This window comes from Rhinopithecus roxellana, chromosome 4, assembly GCF_007565055.1.
Source record: "Rhinopithecus roxellana isolate Shanxi Qingling chromosome 4, ASM756505v1, whole genome shotgun sequence".
Lineage (NCBI taxonomy): Eukaryota > Metazoa > Chordata > Mammalia > Primates > Cercopithecidae > Rhinopithecus > Rhinopithecus roxellana.
This window is the reverse complement of record NC_044552.1, coordinates 25,604,736-25,626,793: the sequence shown is the minus strand read 5'-3', so window position 1 is coordinate 25,626,793 and position 22,058 is coordinate 25,604,736. Positions and strand designations below refer to the sequence as shown.

Here is a 22,058-nt window from a genome sequence, read left to right as displayed (position 1 = left end):
CTGCTCTCGGCCCTAGCAACACACACTGACGCTTTGCTGCCAAAAACCTTTAATATGCCTTGGTCCCAGGCTGTGTTCAGGAAAGTGGAGACAGCAGTGCTTCCAGCTTCATGGTTCCCAGGCTCAGGTTCCTCCCGGGGCAGGCGGGAGGGCAGCCCTCACACTTGGCACCCCTGAGTGCCATACTCCTGGAGGAAGTCGTTGAGCTGTGCACAGGCTGCCCGCTGGCGGGTGCTCCGGCACAGGCGTTCAGAAGGCATCTCCTCAATCCAGCTATTGGAGTCCAGCAGGTACTGGGGGCTGCAGGGGGCAAAGGGGCAGTCAGCAGGGCTCGGGAGGATGGCAGTTGGGAACAGAGAGCACAGGCATCTGGCTTCCGAAGGGCAAGGCCTAGGTGGCGAGGCATGGGGAGGGCAAGAGACTGAGGGGATCAGATGACTCACTGTCCCTCGAGGTCATAGGTGGCCCCATCCAGACCCATGATCAAATATTCTTTCCCAGGTTCCAAGCGAAGGCGGCAAGAGGCTCGAACCAGGAAGTTGCGCGTCTGATTAACAGCGGCCTTGACATCCTTGGCTGCGGGGATGACGTGCACAAAAGTGGTCAGAGGGGAAGAGAAGGTACAGGGCGAGCCCAGGCCAGCAGCTCTGTGTAGCTCCTCTCATTCCACCTTCGCCGCCCCCACGGAGAGGTGCCACTGCCTCCCTATTTATGGCCAAGCCCAGGGCTTCTGACATGCCGAGGGGATTTTCACACTTCCAGATGGTCAGGTCCTCAGCCAGACCTCAGCCTCCCTGTCTCCCCCCAGCCCTGCCCGCCTCTCCGGTTCCTTCATACTGAAGTGCAGGACTTGGGTGATCTTGGTCTCAAAGAGGCGGAAAGCGGCTCTGCTGTCTTCTCGGAGAACCTTAACCTGGAAGCCTAAGAGGGGGTTAGGAGAAGGGAGAAAGGTGAGTCACTTTGAGGCTGAGAGGGCAGGAAGTTGGTGTCAGACCAAACAGGCTGCATTCATGACCTGTAAGAGGGGCAGGCTACACCCAGAGAGACCAAAACAGCCAGTCCCCGAGGGTGGGTCAGGCCAGGGCCTCGGTGGGAAGACTGACCGTACTCCACACGGGGGTAGTAGCAGGCAAACTTCATCCTGTAGCCATCCTCGTCCTGCAGACCCCGCTCCAGGGCGCGACGCTGGCGAGGGCACTTCCCTGAAGTCGGGGGCCCCATCAGACAGTGTGGGGGATCCCCGGCCATCCCACCTCCACTGCCCCGCCCCAGGCCCTCAGTCTCACCCTCAGCACACTGGCAGACTTCAGCAGAGCACAAGGTGGCCAGGAGTCTGCTCTTACTTGGTGCTCCGTAAAACACAGAACATCTGCGCTCTGGAGAGGAGAGAGGAGTTAGGGCACAGGTCCCTCTGTTCTGCCTCCTCAGTCCCAGGGAGCCCCAGCGCTTTCTGCCCCCCACACTACCGCAGTGTCCACTGTCCCACAGGAGGGCACCTATGCCACAGCTCTCCCGAACTCCAGGGTGCCCCGCAGTGCTCACCCGGGTTGTAGTAGTCGTACAGGGCTGCGCTGGCCGGCTGCACCAGCCCCACGGGAACTTCCTGCACAGCCTCAAAGCCCACGCACTCCCGGGACGTGGGGACCTGGCCCAGCGTGGGGAGGAGAGATGAGGGACCCACTCCCTGGGCCCTGCAGCCCCCTATATTGGATTTCCTTGGCCTGTTTTTGTTTGGTTCCTGTTGGTCTTCTCTCCAGTGTCCTTCACATTCTGTTACCTTCCTACTCAGAGAACTCTCAAAGCTGCTCTGCAAGGTCTCTGGTGACTTCACTTCCCAGAGGGTGACCTTGCGCCAGTCTTCACTGCCCCAGGCCCTCAGCAGAGTCTTGCATCATGGACATGTTCTCTGTGAGACTGTCCCTAAGCTAAGGGTTAGCCTCTGGAACACCCTTGGTTCTGAGCTGGTCATTTCTTGCATTCCCTCCTTCGGAACTTGCTTCCTCAGTGCTCCCCTGTGGGGGCCTCAACCACTCCCTGCCTTCCACTAAACCACTCCAGGCTGATGATTCCCAAACCGAACTTGCAGCTCCATCTCTGCATTAGGGTTTTGGCAGGACCTGTAAGTTCTCCAAGGCACTCTGCCTGCCCCCAAACCCACTCACCCTCCTGACAGCTCATCTTTGTCATGGATACAACTGGGTCCTCCTTTATTTGCCGTCACCTAACTGCAGGTTCTGTCGTCCTGCCTGACCCCCTGACTCAGGTCCCAGGCCTGACCCCCCTCACGCCCACGCGGGCCCAGTCCACACGGTGCCGTGCCAGTGTCTCACCTGAGCTGGGCTGCCGCGCCGTCAGCTCCCTATCCGGGAATCTTGCTGGCTCTGTGTTTTCCATTGAGTTCAACCCAGATGTGTCAGCCAGGCTTCCCCAGGTGATGGGGGCTGGCCCCTCTGCACACACTGGGTAGGGGTCTCCCTGACCTACAAACAGCTGGCTAATGAAAGCCACCACACCTTTCTCACATTTTCTCCCAGAGATTACGGTAAATGTTCAAAAAACATTTTTGAAGGTCGGGCATGGTGGCTTTGGCCTGTAAACCCAGTACTTTGAAAGGCCTAGGCCAGAGGATCGCTTGAGGCCAGGAGTTCAAGTCTAGCCTGGGCGACACAGTGAGACCCTGTCTTTAATAAATAAATAAATAAAAATGTTTTGAAAGCCATAAGAGGGTTGATAACTATTTTAGCCAAATAAGGCCGTGAAAAGACAAATACAGCTGTCATCTATGGCCACTATCACTTTGTAAAAGAAAATATACTTTAATATAAAAAAAAAGGAAGTTCAACAAAAAAACAAAGGCAGCCCCTCAAGCTGAATAAAACCGGCTTTACGAAGCATCCCTCTCAAGCCCCGAGGGTCCCCGCTGACTGGCACTGGCCCCTGCCACCTGCACGTCTGCCCCTTACTCTGCTGTGTCTCACAGGCTCACATCCTCCTCCTTCTCGCTGATGACATCAAGTCCCCAAGAGCACCGGCCGCTGACAGAGCTGTCTCCTGAGAAACCTCCTAACACACACTCAGTACACCCAGTGCCATCGAGTCCATTCCTACGTCACCTCTCCCCACTCACCGAGTCAAAATACAGCAGGACGTGGGGCCCCTCGGTCTCAAAGTGACTCACATAACGGTCAGAGAGGGAGGTCAGCTGTGGAAAAGGGGAGGTAGTCACAGGTCACAGGCCCTGCACATGACAGGGCTCAGCACCGGGGCAGAGGGGGTTGCCCTGAGGTCTGACCACACCTTCTCTAGGTCAGCACGCAGGGCGTGGAATCCACTCAGGAGGGTGATGTCTGCGATGGCCATGCCAGAGAGCCCCACCTTGCCGTTCCGCCTGTGGAGACATGTGACCTGTCGTCCAGGTTCTACCTGCGCGGGTTCCAGAAGCCCAGTCCCAGCCTGGGTCCTGCCCTCCCTCCCCTGGCCCAGGACAGCTCCCGGCGCCCACCAGATGCACACGGTGTAGTGGACCCTGGACTCCTGCTCCTCCACCACCTTGGGCGCCTCCCTCCTGCGGCGGTTCCTCCGACCCTCAAACAGCTGCAGGGGTGTCACGGGCTGCAGAGGGGCACCTGGGTCGTCCCTGGCTGGAAGCTCATCGTACTCATAGTCCTCATAGTCCTCGTTTGCTTGCACTGAACAGGGAAGCATTGTGAGGAGGGCTGGGATGGCCACCTGGCTCCTTGCACCAGCCCCTGCCAGGCCCCGAGGCCTCCCAAGCCCCACACTCACTCGTGTACTCGACGTGGCCTTTGACTGTCACTTCTATCTGCAGGTCCTGGCAGGTCGTGTTCTTCATGTCCAGGACATTGTAGATACGAAGGACCTGGCTCAGCAAGGGGCAGGGAGAGGACGCAGGACATTTGAGGCCACAGACCTCTCTGGTGCCACACTTAAGGGCATCTCCCCGGGCTAAGGTTTTGAGGCCTTCAGCCCCTTTTCATCCCCATCACTGCACAGGCCACACACAGGAGTGGCACCAGATTTGCCACAGGCGCCGGGTGAGACAGAAAGGTAACGAAGCAGGCCCCTGCCCCCAGAGGCCAACACTCTAGACTGTGCTGGGAAGAGGCTGGACTGAAAAGCTCAGGAAAGGCTTCTGGCCAAGGCTTGAAGGAGGAGAGTTTGTCCTGTGGGCCAAGAAGCAGGGAAGGACAGGAAAGGCACGGGGATCTGTGTAGGCAGGATCTGCCTGGCCGGAGAGGTGGGCAGAGGCCCAGCCATGTGAGCCACGGGCAGGGGTTGTGACTTTTCCCCAAGGCTGATCTGGCTGGGGCTTTTGGAAGGTCAGTGTCACTGCCGTGTGGACAGTGGAGCAGACAGGGGAGTTAAAGAGAAGTTCCAGGTAGGGAGAAGACTGTGTTAGCACAGAATCTAGGATGCAAGCACCAAGGGCCACAGGCAGCAGGGGAGCAGAGGAGGAGTCACTAGGGGCATAAGGACAGGCTTGGGAGAGGGGCCACTAACACGGCCTCTGGAGTAGTGGCGGGGCTCCCGGCTGGCAGGGGTTCCCATCAGCCAGACAAGAGACACACAGTGAAGAAGGGCTTTGGGACACGCCTCGTCTGAGGTGCTGCGGGAGTGGGACGAGTGGGGCCCGTGGCTGAGGGAAGAGGCCTGGGCTGAGGAGTGGGATCCGGGACCATCAGCACTGAGGCAGGTAAAGGAAACAACAGGTACCCAGAGATGGGGAGAGCAAGCAGGGGGAAATCACCCAGGACGGAGGCCCGGGACGCCAACCCTGAGGTGTCTGCCTCCTTCCCCGGACCATGCGCCTCTGCCCACAGGCCTCTCACTTCACACCCGTCTCCTCCGCCAGTGCCCGGCCCTGCCCCTTCCCGGGCCCTCACCTTCAGGGTTCCTTTGCTGTTTCCTCCCACCTTCACATTGATCTTGCTGCCCAAGGAAAACTTTCAGCAACAGGAAAGGGAAGGCGATGTTAGAAGGGCACAAGCAAACCTATTTTTGCGGCTCCAATAACTTGTCTCCTTCCTCAAAACAGCCCCACCTCCTCTCCCCACCTCACATTTCCACAAAGTCTATACTAGCACGTGAATTATCTCACTTCAGCCTTCTAACAACCCTGTAGGGTAAACTCTGCATTTGTTACTCTACAAGTGAGAAAACTGAAGCTCAGAGCTCCAGGTCACACAGGCAGGAAGTCAGTCTTCCCCCAGGGGCCCCAGGAAGAAGTGCTGCGGGGATTCCACGGATGGGAGGGTGGGGACGGCTTCTGACCTGGCCACGAGGCCCAGGTGTCCTGGCTACCCAGCGAGGGAGTGGTTCACCAGGGAGTGGTTCACCTGCAGCTCCTCCTCCAGGCCGCGAATCTGGCGGTTGTTCAGCTGTAGCGCGTGGGACGTGAACCCACTGCGGCCTGTGGAGCTGAGAGTCACATTGAGTCCCCTCTCCTCGGTGGTGTGGGAGGCAATCCAGTAGGCAGACAGGGCATCCAGGGCAATCACCGTGTCCTAGGGAGGTTGGGTCAGGACTCAAGCGCTTGTTCTTAGGACTACCCACCCCCAGAGCCCGCGGGCGGCCCCTACTTGGGTACTGCGGAATCCCCCTTGGAAGCCGCCCTGACGGGTGAGCCAGGCTGCAGTCTGGTCTGCCATCTCCGCTTTGCCCTCGTGAAGCAGGAGGTGCAGCAGGGCGTAGGCTGTGGTTTCAATCCACAGGGCTGGGGCCTGGGGCATGGGGTCGGCTGGGTTGCGAGGAGCCGGGGTGGGCGACACGGCATTGCTCTGAGAGCCAGTGACTGAGCCCCAGTACAGGTTATCTGGAGGTGAAGGGAAACCACCAGTAAACAGGAGGGCAGGGAGAAGAGCCTGGTCCTTGGCCCTTAGTCACTGCCTCCTGGACTCTCCTGATTCTCCCCCAACACACCCCTGCTTACACCTTGGTTACTCCTCTGAGTCTTCATCCAGCCTCTCCCTCTGGGCACACTCATGGATCCTAAGGTCCCCTGGGACTCAGGTTCACTGCCAGGAGCCCCTCGTCCCTCACCTCCAGTCTCCTGGGCCATTGCCATGAGGTTGTTGTGGGCAACACTCTGCAGGTCCCCGGGGGCCTTGGTCAGTGTCAGGGCATAGGCCGTGATGGCGGCTGCGTGGGCACCCAGGAGCCCGGCACTCGCTTTCTCCCCCAAAAATGAGTTTGCCTTTGAGATGGAGGCTTCCTGGAAGAAAACGGGACGAAGGTCTGGGGCCTGGACTCCTGGGTTCCTGCGGAAAAAGGGGGAGAGCTGGGGGCCAGCGGAGGGCAGAAACGCCACTGTCCTTACCACTCTCTGCTTCAATTCCTCTGTACCCTCGTCCTGGAAGACGGCCAGCCCATGATGAAGGGCGATGGTCACAAAGGCTGTGAGTGCCACAGTCTCATCACTGCCCACCAAACCCCCCTAGTGAGGGGAGAAAAGAAGATGTCAAACAGGAGGGGGAAGAAGCAAAGAGACTCCTCCTACAGGTGCTCCTCGGGCCACCCCAGCAGGCCCGCACCTGCATGTTCCTGTGTATCACTGGACAGGGGTCCTGGAACGAGCCATCAGCCTGCTGCTGGGACAGAAGCCACTCAGACGTCTCCTGCAGTTTCTCAGGCGAGCCTCCTACCTGCTCCTGGGCCAAACTCAGGACCTTCAACACAAAGGCTGTGAGCCTGGAGGGAGGAAGGAGAGTTGGGGATAAGGACTTGCTTATGGCTACACCCACGCCGCAGATGCCTGGTTATTCACCCTCCCATTGTACCAGCTCTGTCCCGCCCCTGCCCAGGCCCTGACCCCCTCAGAGCCCTGGAACCCCTCTCCCAACCTCACCAGGTGCTACTGCCCCGTGACAACCAAGCCGCATAGGAACCATCCGCCTTCCGAAACTGCTGGATGCGCATGTAGCCTTGGAGAGGAGAGGAGGCCGCTCAGGTGACACTCATCCTTCTGCTGTTTGAACCCAAGGCCACGCTCCCCATCCCCATCAGGGTCCCCCTTTCTTTCCCTCTGTAGCCTCCTGGGCTGTCCATCTTGCAGTAACTGTCCTTTCCTGGCCCCCCTCCTGCTTGCCCCCACACCCAGAACCTTTCTGGATCAGATCCACAGCGTGGTCCTTGGTCTCAGGGGGCAGTGCGCTCCACTGCTCTGTCTTGTCCAGGTAGCGGGAAGCAGCCAGTGTCGGAGCCAAGTAGATCATGGTTTGCTCCCCACAGCCTTGAGGAAGTCTCAAGAGGGAGGCCACGCCTCCTGGGGACAAGGCCCCCTCAGAGCCCAAAGTGTCCAATGGATCTGAGGCTACATGGGAGGGAGAGGGTGGAGGTCTGAGGCTCCGCGTCAGAGGCTCACGGGGAGTGGGACCAAGCAGGGATCCATAGGTCTCACGTGAATCTGAAGGTGGCCACTGGGAAGGGCCTAAAGGGCGCTCCCACCTGTAACCCTCACGTAGCTGTTAAAGTCCCCATCAGGGATCATATTGGGATCAGAGTTGCCAGGAATTTCCAAGGTCCGGCCTCGGTGGTCTGGGGAAATGGGGGAAGTTGGCAGCCTGTCCTGCTGTCCACATCCCCCACCACCTGTACCCACTTAGGAAACCGATGGCTGGAGGTAGAGGGCCACTCACCCAGAGGGTTGAGTTCATAGACCAGCTCCTCTGTATGGATGGCCCCTTCCTTCTGTCTCAGGGAAAACATGGTTGTGGGGTCACACAGGACTACAGCCTGCCCTGCCAGTGCAGACTCCCCCAGGACTTTGAGTTTCAACTCCAGGGACAGAGTTGGATCAGAATTGTAGATGTGAATAGACCAAGGCATTGATTTGGGTGTTGGGCCCCTGGCCTGGCCAGCAGAGAGAGTGCTGAGGGTGGAGGACAAAGCTGGGGGGCCGGGGACTTGTATTCAGGGGTGCTCCATTCACCTCAATCTGCAGAACCTTAGACACGGCATCTCCCACAGGGAATTCGAAGGACCCTCGAGCCACCACCTTCAGGGACACAGCGGCGGCTGCTGTGGGCACCACAGAGAAGGCGACAGGCCGGGCAGAGCCCGCAGGCACCAGCACCTGCTGGGCCAGCCCTCCGCCCCCAGCCAGACACAGTCCCTCCACTGGGGACACGTGGACGCTCACCTGAGGGCAGGAAAACGAGAATGGCCAGAGTCCCGGCCCCGTTAGGCTCCCCACCCCTCACTGGACCCTGGCTCCCCCAACCCCTGTATGCTCAGGCTCCCTCGGGACCTCACAGTCAGGTTTCTATCCAGGTAGTTATAGAGGACAGGCCGCAGCTCCAGCTGCTCAAAGCGGCGGACAGACACGGGCAGGCGGAGGTGCAGGTGGAACTCGCGGAACACCCGCAGCTGGACTGGGGTGGCCACACATAGGCCTGAGGGAAGGGAAGTGTGGGGGGAAGGGCAGAGATCAGAGGGGCCATCAAGGCTTCAGGGCCGCAGGAGGGAGGGCGGGGTGACCCAGCTCTGTCTCAGTCTGCCTCTGACCTCTGGCCCACACCAGCTGCACGCTGGCACAGATCTCCCCAGATCACCGGACCCTCTTCCTACACTAAGAGCAAAGGGAACAGGGAGCTGGGGTAGAGGGAAATGGAAGCGGGGTCACCTGAGGCCCAGACAAGGTCACCTCACCTTTGGTTTTGGACAGGCTCAGGCCGTGGATCTCCCACGTGGTCAGAGAGTCGGGGAGCCACAGTGTCAATCTGCGTAGGGAAAGGCAGAGAAGCTCCGTCACACCCTGGGCTGGCCCCCAGACACAGCGCAGAGACAAGGCTGGGCCGGCAAACACTCTCACATTTGAAAGCGGTCCACTGTTTCCACTCTCCAGAGCCAGTTCTCTGGGAAGAAGCTGCGCACGGGAATGTCATCCTCATCAATCAGGTCCTCCTCCTGCAGGATCTCCAGGGCTGGGGGCCACGGTGGACGGGAGTGAGGAGGGGGGCCGTGCTGCCTTTCCAAGCACCGCCACCTGTGCCCTAGCCCTACCCAGCCCCTCACCTCGTTGGAGGCCCACCTGGCCCCTGGTCCTGTTCTTCTTGCGCAGACTCTCAGCAAATTGGCAGCAGGACAGGAAGGGCTCCCGGCAGTCCGGCTGCTGCACTCGGGCCGCCCGCTGCTCGCAGGAACGCATCATGGGCAGACGTGTCACCCCATCCTGGCAGCAGCGCTTGGCTGTCGGGGAAGCATACTGACCCACTGCAGGGCCAGGTGCGGGTGAGCACAAGAGGACGAAAGGAACATGCACCTCAGCCCCCACCCAGACCCCTTGAGACCAGCAACATAAGAGAGGCTGGTGGAGAGAGCTGCCCACCCTTCCACTTGTAATCCCGGAATTCGGATCTCTGGCCCCAAATACCACACACTGGTTCAGCAAGGAGGCGAGGGGCAGAGAGGCAGACCCCAACCTTGATCCCAAGTGGAGAGCCCAAGCTGCTGCCTAGACACCCACAACTCACATTTCTCATTAATCGCCTTTTGGAAGTTTACGTTTCTCTTTTTCCGGGTTGTCTTCTCCTCGGGACAGCCCAGTCCTGGTAGAGAGCAAGGCTGCAGTCCAGCCGTCAGGCACTCAGCTTCCTCCCCTCCCCGCCTTCCCCTGCCCAGCCCTTCCCACCCCGACTCTTCCTACCTGGCCCCCTCGGGCCCTTCCTCCTTCCTTATCTTCCTGCCACCCACTCCCCTTCCTTCTCTGTTCTCACTCTTTCTGGAGAAGGTCCATTGGTGTCCATCAGAAAAGGCCAGGCCCGCTGCCTGGAACACCTGAAGGGCACTGTCCCCACCCCCAGGACCACAGCCGAGATCATAGCTGTTCATAACTTCAAAGACCTGCAAGAAGAGGCAGGAATGCTAGGAGCCAAGCATGGCTGATGGGGCAGGACCAAGCGCTCGGCACAGGTGAGAGGGCAGCGCATGGAGGTATAGGAAAGGATACAGAGCGAGGAGATGGAGACCACAGGACCAAGTGGGGAAGAGTCTGTGGGGAGCCCTCAGTGGGATCTCAGGGCTGAGCCCAGGGCTCAGGGCAGCAGGGGGATGAGCCATGGAGGGGTGGGAGGGCTGGGGAGAGGGTGTGGACAAACCTTGCCCATGTTGAGGGGCTTGTGGGACTTGCTGCCTGCAGCATACAGAGCTGTGTCCAAGGCTCCCAGCGCCACCAGGGCTGGGGAGTCAGTTTCTAAGTGGAGCTTCACGGACTCCCCGTTCCGGTATTCCCTGGCACCGTCCACGCTGAGCTCCAGCTGGCAGGGGCCGAAGGCAGGGGTGGTCAGAGTGAGAGAGCTTCCTTCAGTCCCAGTATCGTCACTGCCCCCAAGCTAAATCCATGCCCTGTTGGCAATCACCCTGTCCTCAACTCCCTCAGCACAAGTGCCATCTCGCCTGATCCCAGTCACCTTGCCCTCACAGGCCCCAGCCTGGACATCCACTCGCAGGGAGTTGGCCACTGGTTGGTCTCCATGGTAGTAGAAGGCCACAAAGTAGAAGGAGGGTGCCAGGTGATGGTCCACAAACACAGAGACCGAGGTCAGGGTCCTCTTGGGCTCTCGATTCATGAACATAATCTGCCCTCGGGATAGGATCTGGGCCAAGAAGGGGAGGGACAAGAGTGGTTGCCTCTTCATGGAACGGCCCCAGCCTTGAACCCCGCAGCCCCACCCAGAGGGCTCTTCCCTGCACCCCAGCCCTCCTCGACTTCCCAGCTCATGCACACCATGTAGTAGTAATGAGAAAAGGTGGCCCCACTGCCCACGGCTCGCAAGTTCAGGTTCAGAGTGTCCCCAACACGAGGAGGTCGAGAATCCGGCCGCTCAATAGACAGAAACCCGGGGCCTCCTGAAGGTGGGGCTGCCACAGTGAGCCTGGCTATGGCTGGATAGGGAGAGCCTGCAGATACCTGGAGAGAGGGGCAGGTGCGAATAGGGTAGTAGCTCAGAGCCAGGCATCCCACTTTCCCCGCAAATCAAGCCATGGATCCTCGGGACCCCAGCTCACCCTCATCCCCTTCCCCCACCATCTCCCAGGGGTCCGAGGAGTCCTACCGAGAGCTGCAGCTCTGAGACGGTCTGAGGGGTAATGATTGGAATGCTGACTTGGCCGCTTCCATCTGTGTTCTGTTGAATGTCACGGACTTCAGGAACAGACCCAGGAGAAGACACGGTGGCAGAAACTTTGACAGGAATGCCAGACGCTGGGGAGCCTGATATCTCACGGACCAAGGCCTAGGCAGGTAAAAGAGGGCAGGCAAAAGAGAGTGGTCAGACCCTGAGCCCTCCTAACTACCACCCCCTCCCTACTCATCCTTCCCCTCTGGAAGAAACCTGCAGCAGGAAGGGGGCCCCAGGCACAAGGTGTCGCTTGGTCTTGCTAAGATCCAAGGAGAAGGGAGATGACACAAAAGACCAGGATGTGAGCTCTGCCTCCTCCATCTCCCCACCTGCAAGACAAAGGACAGAGAGAGGTGGGGACAGAGCCCAAGAAGAGAGGGACAGGAGGATAAGTGGAGAGTGGCTTGAGTGGTTCCCTCCCACAAGACAGTGAGCTCCTAGGGCACAGGCCGCCGTATTCCTATCTGTGCATGCTGAGGCCCAGCACAGGACATTGAACAACACATGTCCACTGGAGGAGTGAATGAATGAGCAGAACAAGCAAATAAATACACAAACTGAGCCAGAGAAAAGGGCCGAGTCACAGAGACAGAGTTGGAGAGAGACCAGGTCTCCTGGGTGTTTCCTGGTTTTGAGTCTAAGACGAGGTGGGGGAAGTGGCGTGGTGTTGGTGCTGGAGGACAGAGGGTTAGCTCAGAGGTCAGAGGTGAGGTCTGGGGTTACAATAAGGGAAAGTCACCCACCTGGAGTCTCAATGATGGCTGCAGCAACGTAGAGGCGCAGCCCCTGGAGGCCAGTAATGCCCATATTCAGCTTCCCCAGAGCATCCTGGAACTCTGCCTTTGAGAGGGAAATGTGGCTCTGTCCATTCACCAGCTGAGGCACAGAAAGAAACAGGACATAGGGTGAGACTGAGTCTCACCTCCCTTGCCCCTTCCCCTCCCCAGCCCCTATTCTCCTTCCTACCTTGGTCTGACTCTCCAGCCCCCGAAGGAAAGTCTTCTTACCATCCTCATCTAGGAGCCCAAAGCGCACATACGCCACCCCCTGCACTGGCTTCCCATAGATGTACCTGTTGTGACAGAGAGAAGAGGGCGGGCCAAGGGCTGGGGGGAATAATGGCCTGAGGGCAGGGAAGCAGGAGCCCATTCATACTGAGTAGGGAGCAGGACCCAGTGCTGGTGGGCAGAGGTGGGGAGGGAGGTATTACCTGGCCTGGATGTCTAACTGGATTTCATCAAGATGGCCTGGCACCGTCAGGATGTAGGGCTTTCCAGGGGTGATCTTCACCTCAAAGTTGGGAAGGACTGACCCAGGGTGAAGGGATAGGCAGGTCAGACTCTAGCTCAAAGACTCCCCTCCACCCAGGGCTGTGGCACCCATATCTCCCTGCCCTGAGCTGCACCCACTATGTTTCCTCCCACCCTTATTTCCTTCCGGAAAGCAGTTGCCTGTCCCTCCAGTTTCCAGCTCTCACCATATTTCTTCACCTCAAACTGCGTGCTGCTGTTGGATTCCAGGCCATCTGAGAATCGGGCTGAGATCTTCCAGGTCCCTGGCCTGAGAATGGACAAGGAAGGCGCTCAGCCCATCTGTGCAATGGGACACGGAGAGCCAGAGGCCTGCTTCCCTGGGAAGAGGACTGTGGGGGTTAACCAGAGGCTCAGGAGGTTGAGGGCCAGGGCATCCCGGGACGTGCCTGTGTGGGAGGTGGAGAGCCTAACAGGAATTGGGGTGGTGTAGCTTGGGGACAGCCCCCACATTGGGAGAGCTCACTCTGAGATGTCTGGGATCACAAAGTCATCCTGGAAGATGGACGAGGGCAGGTACACCTCTTTCTTCCGCACGCGGAGGCCGTGAGAGTTCTGCAAGGGGAGAAGTGGTCACAGGCAGGAGGTCACATCAGTGGCCAGGATCAGGAAGGCCAGAGGTCGGGGACTCACCTCCACCGTGACTGTGATGGCGTCAGTGCTCGGGCGCATCTTTTGATCCAGAGCAAAGACCCGGTACCGAACTGGGAGAAGAGGGGGAGAGAGGTGAGCAGGGATCCATGTGCAAGGGGAGAGTGGGTCCAACTCCGCAGAGGGAGTGGGGGACAAATATTTCCTAAGCAGTCCTCCCATGTGGCACTTTCTTTCAGGTTATCTCACTTAGGGGGCACCAAACTTGTCCTGACAGGGCTTGGAGGGGGTTCAATGTTGAGGCCCTGGGGCTGAGACTCACCCCGCTGACCAGGGTTGTAAACGGGCTGGTCCGTCTGCAAAAAGAGGTGCCCCCGGCGAGAGGAGAAGAGCAGGTTGACACCCTGGATGTTTGTCTTTCTGGACAGAGAGTCCTTTATCCATGGTGACTGGGCCACCAGCTGGACCTCAGGGCCTCTGAGGAGTTGATGGAGGCCACAGCTCTTCACATCTTTCAAGGGCACCTGTCAGGAGAGGGAGATGGAGCGGGTCACAGAGCAAGAGAGAGCTGGCCAAAAAGGACAGAGACCAAGGGAGAAACATAGAAGGAGAATGCGAGGGTGGGAAGACAGGAGGGGAGGAGGCCGGTGGGAAGATGAAGACACTTACAAGACCGAGGGGAACAGGGCGGGAGGCCCCCACAAGCAGCAGGAGGGCGTGGGGTCTAGTTACCTGGAGGCTGAGGAGTGCGAAGTCTCTTTCTGAGCTAAGGGTGAAGTCCACCTTTGGGGAGCAGGGGACATTATTATGAGATGGGTTTCGCAGGAACACTGATCCTTTCACTACCTGTCCTCGGGGCACATCCTGGAGCTGCACGCCCACCGATAGGGGGACCCCCAGATGAACCACAGAAGGAGAGAACAAGAGCAACCTGGGGAGAACAGACAGGATCAGCAGTCAGACTTCGCTCTGACCCTCCAACCCTGCTCTCCCTCACTCCTGAATCGGGTCCTGTTGCCAGCCCTGCCCCAATCCAAGCGCCCAACATCCCGCCTCCAGGACCTGGGCTTCTGCAGAGATAAGGTGAAGAAGCTGGATGCCCAGATCAGCCCCCAGAGGAGCCTCATGGCTGGAGGATGCAAGAGGGGTTAGATCCGTCTGTCTGTCTGCTACCTTCTGGCCAAGCTAGGGCTTAGGGCAGAGTTGACTCTGGACCTTGCTCCTCCCCCAGCCCAGCTAAGCTGGGAAACCACGTGACAGCGAAGAAATGCAACTGGCCTCAGGCCCAGTGTTGTGGGGGCGCCCCGGACACCTGGGTCTCCAAGGGAATCTCTGAATCTTGGCCCACAAATAACCTTGTCCTTCCCTGTTAACCCCTCATTCCAGTGCCTGAGCACCTCCCCCTACCAAGTGTATCTGTATCAGGGTATAGGTGCACATGAGCTCATGTGTACATGGGCTTACAAGGGCCCAACATGGCCCACGAGTGCAGGATATTTAAAGGCCCTCACAAAACAGTGACAGGTTTCTAAGACACTTGTCTCTTACTTTCATTCCAACACAAATTGAACAATACTAGGCTTTTGCTTTTTTAGGCCCTAACAGAAATTCCAGGGTTTAGGAGATTAGGTACACCCGTACCACTCCACAGGGAGAGTGGTCTGGTGAACCCCTAACCCCTTTCCTCTCTGAACGAGACAAAGCTCAGACTTCACCTCTACCCCTAAACAAGGCACCCAAACACACGTCACAGTAAATAAAGGACATCCAGAAAATACCACAGGCAGAAGTACTTTATTTGGCAATTTTAACATGACACATAGGGAAAAGAACCCTGCCCTCCTTCACCAGCCTCCCCAGAAATCCCACCTTCCTATTTCAAGACAGAGTAATAACAGCACCATTTTACACAAAAGGGAACAGCCACAGCCTTGGCACCATTTCTGGTGCAGCCACATCTGACCCTTTGCATACACGAGAGCCCAACACTCATCCTGGCTCCCAAACCTTCCCAAGGTGACCCTGTTTCAGCCACCATCATGTAGCAATTCCAGTCCCCTCCAGGCCCACTCTGGGGAGCTGAGCAATGATGAGCAGAATCTTCATGTCTCTGGCAGGCGGAGGAGGGTTCCAGAAGTGGTAGAGATGCTGTGCAGGAGAAAGACAAGGCTGGAGCCAGACGCCTAGGCTCAAGTTGTTAGGAGAGCTTAGAACTTGGGAAGGGGTGTTCCCGGGTTCCAGAGAAGAATGAGAGCCACTGGCCTTCACTAGGGAACTAAGCATGAGCTGGGAGGAAATCCAACCTTGGGTCATTGCTCCGTCATCTGCCAGAGGCCAGGGCAAGACTCACCAGTCCACTAGCTGGGCCCCAGTGAGGTCATGCACATGGTAGGTAAGACCAAGCCGTACAACGGCAGGAGCCCGCCGGCCGAGGAGCTCTGATAGGAGCAGCTCCCAGTACTTGGCCTTCTGGACCATGCCAAGGACAGCCTGGCGCCCTGGAGAAGTGGCACAGGAGAAGGGAAAGGTGAATAAGTCGTAGAGGCCTGAGGAGCCACCAAAAGGTGAGGGGCTGCAGGTCTGAGCTGCAGATGGGATACCTTTAACAAAGTACTTGTGCATTTGGTCCGAAGACAAAGATGACTGCAGGAGTGGGCAGGTGGGAGTGGGGCACCCTGGCCTGTCCCCAGGAAGGAGGAGGAGTCTGCAGCGTTATGGGCTTCAACATCCATCAAGGAGTCCAGAGAAGGAGCCAGGCCAGGTGGGAGGGAAAGGCCCTGGCAGGGGCTCCCTCATCTCCCAGCCCCAGCTCTGCCCCATCACTGCCGCTGCTCCTCATTACTCACTGGGGCAGCTGTCACCTCCCCAAAGGGTGGCCTTGTCCAGAGAGCGGCAAACCTCCCTGCCATGGATGAGTCAGGAGCATTTTCTTAAGAGGAAAATCACTGGAAAACAAAATGAGCGGGGACACAGAAACCAACAGAAGTGGCTGCATTTGTGCTACAGGCTCCGCTTCCAGAGCTCACTGATGCCCACCTCAGACAGGCCTGACCAAGGCACGGCTGGTGGGATTTGCCAGTCACCTTTACCAGCCAGTTTCACCCTCAGCTTCTCTGAGAAGGGAGCACCACACTCCCCAAGCTCAGAGAATGTGTCCCGGCGTGGGTGGGGGCGGAGCCTGTGATAGTTCAGGGTGGGCTTGGTAGGACACTAGGGTGTGGAAGGGGGAAGCGAGCACCTGACTCCGACAGCTGGGGAGCTCGCGGCAGTCACGAGGCCACAGCGACTTCATTGTCTGACTGGGCCTGGACCTGTAAACTTCCCCCCTCAGCCTTGGGCCAAGCCTGAAAGATAAAAATGGAGGGCCCCAAGGCACCCCTCACTCAGATTCTGCCCTGGGCTTTTCCCACGCAGCCCCAGAAGAGGACACGCCAGCCCCAGAGTTAGCCCCAGAGGCCCCTGAGCCTCCTGAAGAGCCCCGCCTAGGGGTGCTGGCCGTGACCGACACAGCCCCAGACTCCATGCGCCTCTCGTAGAGCGTGGCCCAGGGCCCCTTTGATTCCTTCATGGTCCAGTATGAGGACACGAACGGGCAGCCCCAGGCCTTGCTCGTGGACGGTGACCAGAGCAAGATCCTCATCTCAGGCCTGGAGCCCAGCACCCCCTACAGGTTCCTCCTCTATGGCCTCCATGAAGGGAAGCGCCTGGGGCCCCTCTCAGCTGAGGGCACCACAGGTACCACCAGGCATCTCTGACCTCTAGTCTGGGACTCGGAAGGGGGAAAGGGGGCTCAGAAGGGGTGGTCGCAGGAAAAGAGCGTGAAGCGGGTACCAGGGAGACAGGACAGGTGGGCTGGTCGCGAGTGACTCCACCTCCCTCTCCCCTGACCCCGCCTTGTCTGTCCCACAGGAGATCCTGCTCCCGGGAGGGGTCACATCTCACCAGCTCCTTGGCCTCTTTCCCTCCACCCCCTACAATGCACGGCTCCAGGCCATGTGGGGCGAGAGCCTCCTGCCGCCCGTGTCCACCTCTTTCACCACCGGTACCTGGACGCACGGGCCGGGGCCGGGGACTGGGTGGGCAGCCACGGTCTAAGGCTTGGACCTTGGACCCTGCTCTCCTCTCCCCAGGTGGGCTGCGGATCCCCTTCCCCAGGGACTGCGGGGAGGAGATGCAGAACGGAGCCGGTGCCTCCAGGACCACCACCATCTTCCTCAACGGCAACCGCGAGCGGCCCCTCAACGTGTTTTGTGACATGGAGACTGACGGGGGCGGCTGGCTGGTGGGTGGCATTGGGAAACCCAGGAGTCTGTGCAGGGCAGGGGCTGTTGCCCCGGGAGCCAGAGGCTGATGGTGCCCCCACTTTCTTCCCAGGTGTTCCAGCGCCGCATGGATGGACAGACAGACTTCTGGAGGGACTGGGAGGACTATGCCCATGGTTTTGGGAACATCTCTGGGGAGTTCTGGCTGGGTCAGTACCTCACAGGGGTTGGGGAAGTACGGATGGGGATGGGGGCCCTGTGGACACCAGGACTCTGATGAGGTCATGTCTCCCACCCCCAGGCAATGAGGCCCTGCACCGCCTGAAGCAGGCAGGTGACTGCTCCATGCGCGTGGACCTGCGGGCCGGGGACGAGGCTGTGTTCGCCCAGTACGACTCCTTCCGCGTAGACTCGACTGCGGAGTACTACCGCCTCCACCTGGAGGGCTACCACGGCACCGCAGGTAAACACAGGCTGCGAGGCTGGGAGGGTGAGGCTGGGAGGGGAGGCCCTCATGGCTTCTTCCTCCATCCTGCCCAGGGGACTCCATGAGCTACCACAGCGGCAGTGTCTTCTCTGCCCGTGATCGGGACCCCAAAAACTTGCTCATCTCCTGCACTGTCTCCTACCGAGGGGCCTGGTGGTACAGGAACTGCCACTATGCCAACCTCAACGGGCTCTATGGGAGCACAGTGGACCATCAGGTGAGGGGTGTGGAGGGGGCACAGAGCCGGGGTGGCTGGGGCTCAGCCTGCCTAGGTTTCAGCCCCACAGTGTAACAGGCAAGGGACTGAGCGGCTGGGTGAAACGGAACAATCGTGCCAGCCTCACAGAGGGAGCTGGAGGTGATTTATTGGGTGGAAAGGGCCAGCTCAGGATTAAGCCTCAATCCTCTGTGGCGGAGGGGCAGAAGGGGAGCTGTGTGGGAAGGTTGGTTGAGTGCTGGGAGCCACCTCCTTAAGGCAAACGGGAGGAGCAGATGGGACATCCGGATTTGACTCTCTCTTGACAACCCCTTTCCCAGGGAGTGAGCTGGTACTACTGGAAGGGCTTCGAGTTCTCGGTGCCCTTCACGGAAATGAAGCTGAGACCAAGAAACTTTCGCTCCCCAGCCGGGGGAGGCTGAGCGGCTGCCCACCTCTCTCAGTATGACTGCCGAGCACTGAGGGGTCGCCCCGAGAGAAGAGCCAGGGACCTTCACCACCCGGCTGCTGGAGGAAGCCTTCTCCGCCAGCGATCTCGCAGCACTATGTTTACAGTAGGGGGAGGGGTTCGTACGGGAGCAATAAAGGAGAAACTGAGGCACGCGGCTGGCATCGATCCTGCCCCGTCACTGGCTCTGGCCCGGGCTGTGGGCCCCCGTGCCCCGGGGCTGCAGCCGCACTTGGAATGGCTGCATCTTGAGGATGACACTGCAGTGGGGCAGGGGCTGCAGGGAGGGCAGGGCGTCCCCGGCGGGGCAGCAACGTGAAGGCCTGCAGCAGTCGGGTCAGCACCACGAAGAGCTCCAGGCCCGCCAAGGGCTCTCCCAGGCACACACACGCCCCACAGCCAAAGGCCAGTGCTCTGGAGTTCTTGTCTGGCTCCAGGAAGCGATGTGTGGGCCGGTGGACAGGTGGGTGGGAAGGCGTTTAGTGGCCGCGGGGACCAGCCTCCGCCACCTTTTCACAGCAGGCCCCTGGCCCCCCACATACCAGGCCAGAACTCATGTGGCCTCTCCCAGACCATCTCATCCAGGTGGGCGCCTTGGAGTTTCGGGATGATGACTGTGCCCTCAGGGATGTCATAGCCAGAGATGCTGAAGGGGGCTGGAGTTAGCGGTTGGTCAGGACCTCGCTGGGACCAGGCTTTCCTCACTCATCCCAGCCCTCGGGAGTCACCTGCTGGGCCTGGATACATTTGTAATAGGCAGGCACTAAGTTGTCCTCCTGCCAGAAAAGGAGGGCGTGCTTTCAGTTCAGGACAAGGAGAGGCTCAGGGAGGGGCTGGGGGTGGCCGGAGGGGCTGTGAGGCACCTTGATCTTGTCTCCGAAGGTGAGGTGACAGATGATGCTGCAGGTGAGGAGAGAGAATTCCTCCTCAATGGCCACAGGGGTGCCGGCCTGGGCTCTCATGCGCTGTGGAGAAGGAACGGGAGCTCAGCAGGCCGGTGTGCAGTGGGCAGGGCAGGAGCTACTTCGAGAGGCGAGGCTGACCCAAGGTGGCCTCAGGAGCCCAGCCTTACCTCGCAGAACTCCTGAGTCAGCTGCTCCACCACAGGCTCCATGGAGTCACGGATGCCCAGCAGCAGGGCTGAGCGGGTGAGCTTCTTGTGGGCTTTCCAGAGCAGAGAGTAGTCTCCCAAGGACAGATCCAGGGTAGTTCTTAGACACCAGCTTGTCTGCAGGAGGAGTTGCGGGATGGAGGGTGGGAACTGGCCATGGAGGCCAAGGGTCTGACCTTCTGCCTCCCCAACCCTTGCTTCCTCCCCCCAAGATATGCCCCCCAACAACCTCCAGGGACCTGGATTGGGGGAGCCCCCAAAGGTGGCTCCCACTTGAGGCTGAGGTAGGAGGATCACTTGAGACCAGGAATTCAAGACCAGCCTGGGCAACATAGCAAGACCAACCCCATTTCTAAAAAAAAAAAAAATTTTTTTTAAGAAAGAAAAATTCCCCCAGCCCTTACAGGTAAGTGGCTCAGGTCTGCCAGCAAAGTCTGCCCACTTTTTGACCATGGCTTCCTCAATGGTCCTCTTGGAGTTCAGCACCACCACATCTGGGGGAGAGCCAAAGCAGCGTCAGCGGAGAGAGAGGACCCTGTTTGCCCCCTCCGCCCGCTCCTATGGTGAGGGCCAGAGCGAGAACAGGCTCTCACCTTGCAGCCCAAGGTGGAGCCTATAGATGGGCCCGAATTTCTGAGTCAGGCCAGGTAGATAGATGGGGAGGTCGGGCTGCAGCAGGTGCAGGAAGCCCGGGACAAGAGGCGGGAGGTGGAGGCTCCTGAGCTTCCAGCAGTTCCATAGCAGGCGGGCGCCAGCCAGCAGGGGCAGCAGCAGCAGCAGCCCCAGGAACAGCATGGCGAGATGCCCATCAGGGCCCTGAGATGCCACTTATAGCTCTAGAGCCCCGGCCATCCCTCCTGCTGTGTAGACTGTTTTGGGGCCTCCCTTGACCCCACCTTCGGGTTCCTTCCCACCGTCCCGCCCACAGAGTGGCCCTTTACTGGAATGGCACCAGTCTCATTGGCCTTGGGACATCCGTATTTCAAAAAATCAATCACCCATCAAGAAGCAAGGAAGGGAAATGCAACCCTGACCCTTTTCCGGCAGCCAGAGTCAGCCTTCTGGCTCCACATCAACTGTGCAAGGGTGTCCACCCCCACCTGGGCCCTCTCCCTCGGCCGCCCCACTGTGGGCCTGTTTACCGGCATGATGTTTGTCTCAGAGAGAAAATGGCAGTCCCTGCCTAATATGCCTTCCTGAAACGCCTGAAGAATGAAATGTGATTTGTGTGGGTTTTTTGTTAGTTTAACCTACAGATAGAGTAATACTGTTAAAGCCTGGTTTGCCTGGGGCATTCCAGTGTATACAGTGTGATTGCTATTAGTGCCTCCTTTCACTCTCAAAAGTGCCCAGAAGACCAAGAAGGAGGTGGTTTCCCGCCGCGGAGTACTCGCATGTACCAGACACTGTTCTAAGCACTTTGCGGGCACTAACTCAATTCTTCACAGACATGCTCTACATGCAACACGGGTGTCGTTCACATGTTGTGGAGGGCAGGATTCCGGCCTGGAAATCTAGCTGTAGAATATGTACCTTTAGCCACCAGGAGCACCTTTCTTTGGTTGAAAGGAAAACAGACCACCTTGAACTGGTTTGAGATAAAAAGTAAGGATTGGGGAATTTCACAGAACTCGGGAATAAGAAAGCAGGGGAGGGGACCCCACTGGCCTTAGAAAGCCAAGGAACAGAAAAAGCCCCGGAGACGGGCAGTTTCCTTGCGCTGTTTCTCTCTCCTCTTTCTTCTCTCTGCAGTCAAGTTTCTTGTGTTTCCAGGCACAAGCAGAACACGACTGCCCTCGGGACTAGAGTCCACAGGTTCTAGGTCCAGCCAGGGAGAGTGTGGATTCCCAGCACACCTGGGCATGCCCCCCTCAAAGTCCAAAGTCCCCAGGAAGGGGCTGGATAGCCACAGCTGGATCAGGATCAGGGGTCCAGCCCTATTTGGGGAACTGAAGCCATAAGGGGTGGGGGTCACACTGAACTGTGACACTGAGAGACCACTTTTGTGGGTAAGGAGGCAGTTTGGGGGTTTGGGAAGAGGCCATGCCAAAGAGGAGTGGCAGGGTTCAATGAGAAGCCAGGGCCTCCTGGATGGTACGTGAGCGGTCAGAGGCGAGCCAGGCCCATGCCTTTCCCCCCATTTCTGGCTCTGTAGCCAGACCCAGGGAACAGTGGGGATCTCTCTCCCCTCAGAGCTTTTCCAGACTGTGCTGCTGCGGAGCCAGAGTCAAGATCCTGGCTGTGCCACCCCCTACATTGGTGAGCTCACTGCTGCTGAATCCATGATCAGGACGGAGACGGAGGAAACAGGATTGGGATTTCTGGGGTTGGGCAATGACAGCTACTGCCTTCTTCTTGTTGACCTCCCAGACAGGGCCATGTCTTGCTGCAACTGAATCCCTGGCTCTGGAAAATGGGCTTATGCCACCACCGTGCTGACCAGCTATTGGGAGAAAGATCCGATGGGCAACCACAGGGCCATGTACGCGAGAGC

General features: G+C 58.7%; 2 protein-coding genes, 1 long non-coding RNA gene and 1 pseudogene across 5 annotated transcripts; 1 reads left to right on the top strand and 3 right to left on the bottom strand.

Annotated features, from left to right (window-relative positions):
* Positions 1 to 22: 22 nt before the first annotated feature.
* On the bottom strand, positions 23 to 14,217 carry LOC104678146 (complement C4-B). The gene is made up of 41 exons (XM_030928295.1): positions 14,102 to 14,217; positions 13,772 to 13,970; positions 13,362 to 13,563; positions 13,082 to 13,152; positions 12,915 to 13,003; positions 12,616 to 12,698; positions 12,349 to 12,445; positions 12,105 to 12,210; positions 11,882 to 12,014; positions 11,352 to 11,467; positions 11,073 to 11,252; positions 10,745 to 10,927; positions 10,428 to 10,613; positions 10,116 to 10,274; positions 9,735 to 9,861; positions 9,492 to 9,566; positions 9,034 to 9,231; positions 8,831 to 8,942; positions 8,668 to 8,738; positions 8,272 to 8,411; positions 7,949 to 8,158; positions 7,656 to 7,707; positions 7,465 to 7,554; positions 7,121 to 7,330; positions 6,866 to 6,941; positions 6,552 to 6,708; positions 6,338 to 6,454; positions 6,061 to 6,232; positions 5,601 to 5,833; positions 5,358 to 5,525; positions 4,905 to 4,964; positions 3,787 to 3,880; positions 3,503 to 3,689; positions 3,298 to 3,388; positions 3,128 to 3,202; positions 1,543 to 1,645; positions 1,287 to 1,376; positions 1,104 to 1,202; positions 838 to 921; positions 444 to 576; positions 23 to 300 (listed from the first exon to the last, which is right to left on the bottom strand). The coding sequence occupies exons 1-41, from the start codon at positions 14,164 to 14,166 to the stop codon at positions 159 to 161; spliced, it is 5,235 nt and encodes a 1,744-aa protein (XP_030784155.1). The 5' UTR covers positions 14,167 to 14,217; the 3' UTR covers positions 23 to 158.
* A 597-nt stretch (positions 14,218 to 14,814) lies between these two features.
* Positions 14,815 to 16,239, bottom strand: LOC104675321. Its single transcript, XR_749762.2, has 3 exons — positions 15,640 to 16,239; positions 15,390 to 15,537; positions 14,815 to 15,187 (listed from the first exon to the last, which is right to left on the bottom strand). It is a non-coding gene; the product is annotated as an uncharacterized LOC104675321 (long non-coding RNA).
* Positions 16,240 to 16,584: 345 nt separating this feature from the next.
* LOC115896833 (tenascin-X-like) lies at positions 16,585 to 18,453 on the top strand. 3 transcript variants are annotated; one of them, XM_030928300.1, is made up of 6 exons: positions 16,869 to 17,081; positions 17,170 to 17,321; positions 17,414 to 17,510; positions 17,603 to 17,764; positions 17,842 to 18,005; positions 18,326 to 18,453. In XM_030928300.1, the coding sequence occupies exons 1-6, from the start codon at positions 17,033 to 17,035 to the stop codon at positions 18,425 to 18,427; spliced, it is 726 nt and encodes a 241-aa protein (XP_030784160.1). In that variant the 5' UTR covers positions 16,869 to 17,032; the 3' UTR covers positions 18,428 to 18,453. The 3 variants fall into 3 exon arrangements, with proteins under 3 accessions (XP_030784158.1, XP_030784159.1, XP_030784160.1); XM_030928299.1 differs by having other exon boundaries at positions 16,682 to 17,321; XM_030928298.1 differs by adding an exon at positions 16,585 to 16,774 and having other exon boundaries at positions 16,949 to 17,764.
* LOC104659137 lies at positions 18,123 to 20,406 on the bottom strand (annotated as a pseudogene).
* Between the last annotated feature and the right edge of the window lie 1,652 nt (positions 20,407 to 22,058).

Coding starts and splice junctions, on each gene's coding strand:
- LOC115896833 (XM_030928298.1), top strand. CDS start 16,606: ATGGTCCAGTATGAGGACACGAACGGGCAGCCCCAGGCCTTGCTCGTG. Junction 17,765..17,841: donor GGGCTACCACGGCACCGCAG/GTAAACACAGGC, acceptor CATCCTGCCCAG/GGGACTCCATGAGCTACCAC. Junction 18,006..18,325: donor GGAGCACAGTGGACCATCAG/GTGAGGGGTGTG, acceptor CCCCTTTCCCAG/GGAGTGAGCTGGTACTACTG.
- LOC104678146 (XM_030928295.1), bottom strand. CDS start 14,166: ATGAGGCTCCTCTGGGGGCTGATCTGGGCATCCAGCTTCTTCACCTTA. Junction 11,468..11,881: donor AGCCATCATTGAGACTCCAG/GTGGGTGACTTT, acceptor TTTGTCTTGCAG/GTGGGGAGATGGAGGAGGCA. Junction 577..837: donor CACCCAAGTCCTGCACTTCA/GTATGAAGGAAC, acceptor TCATCCCCGCAG/CCAAGGATGTCAAGGCCGCT.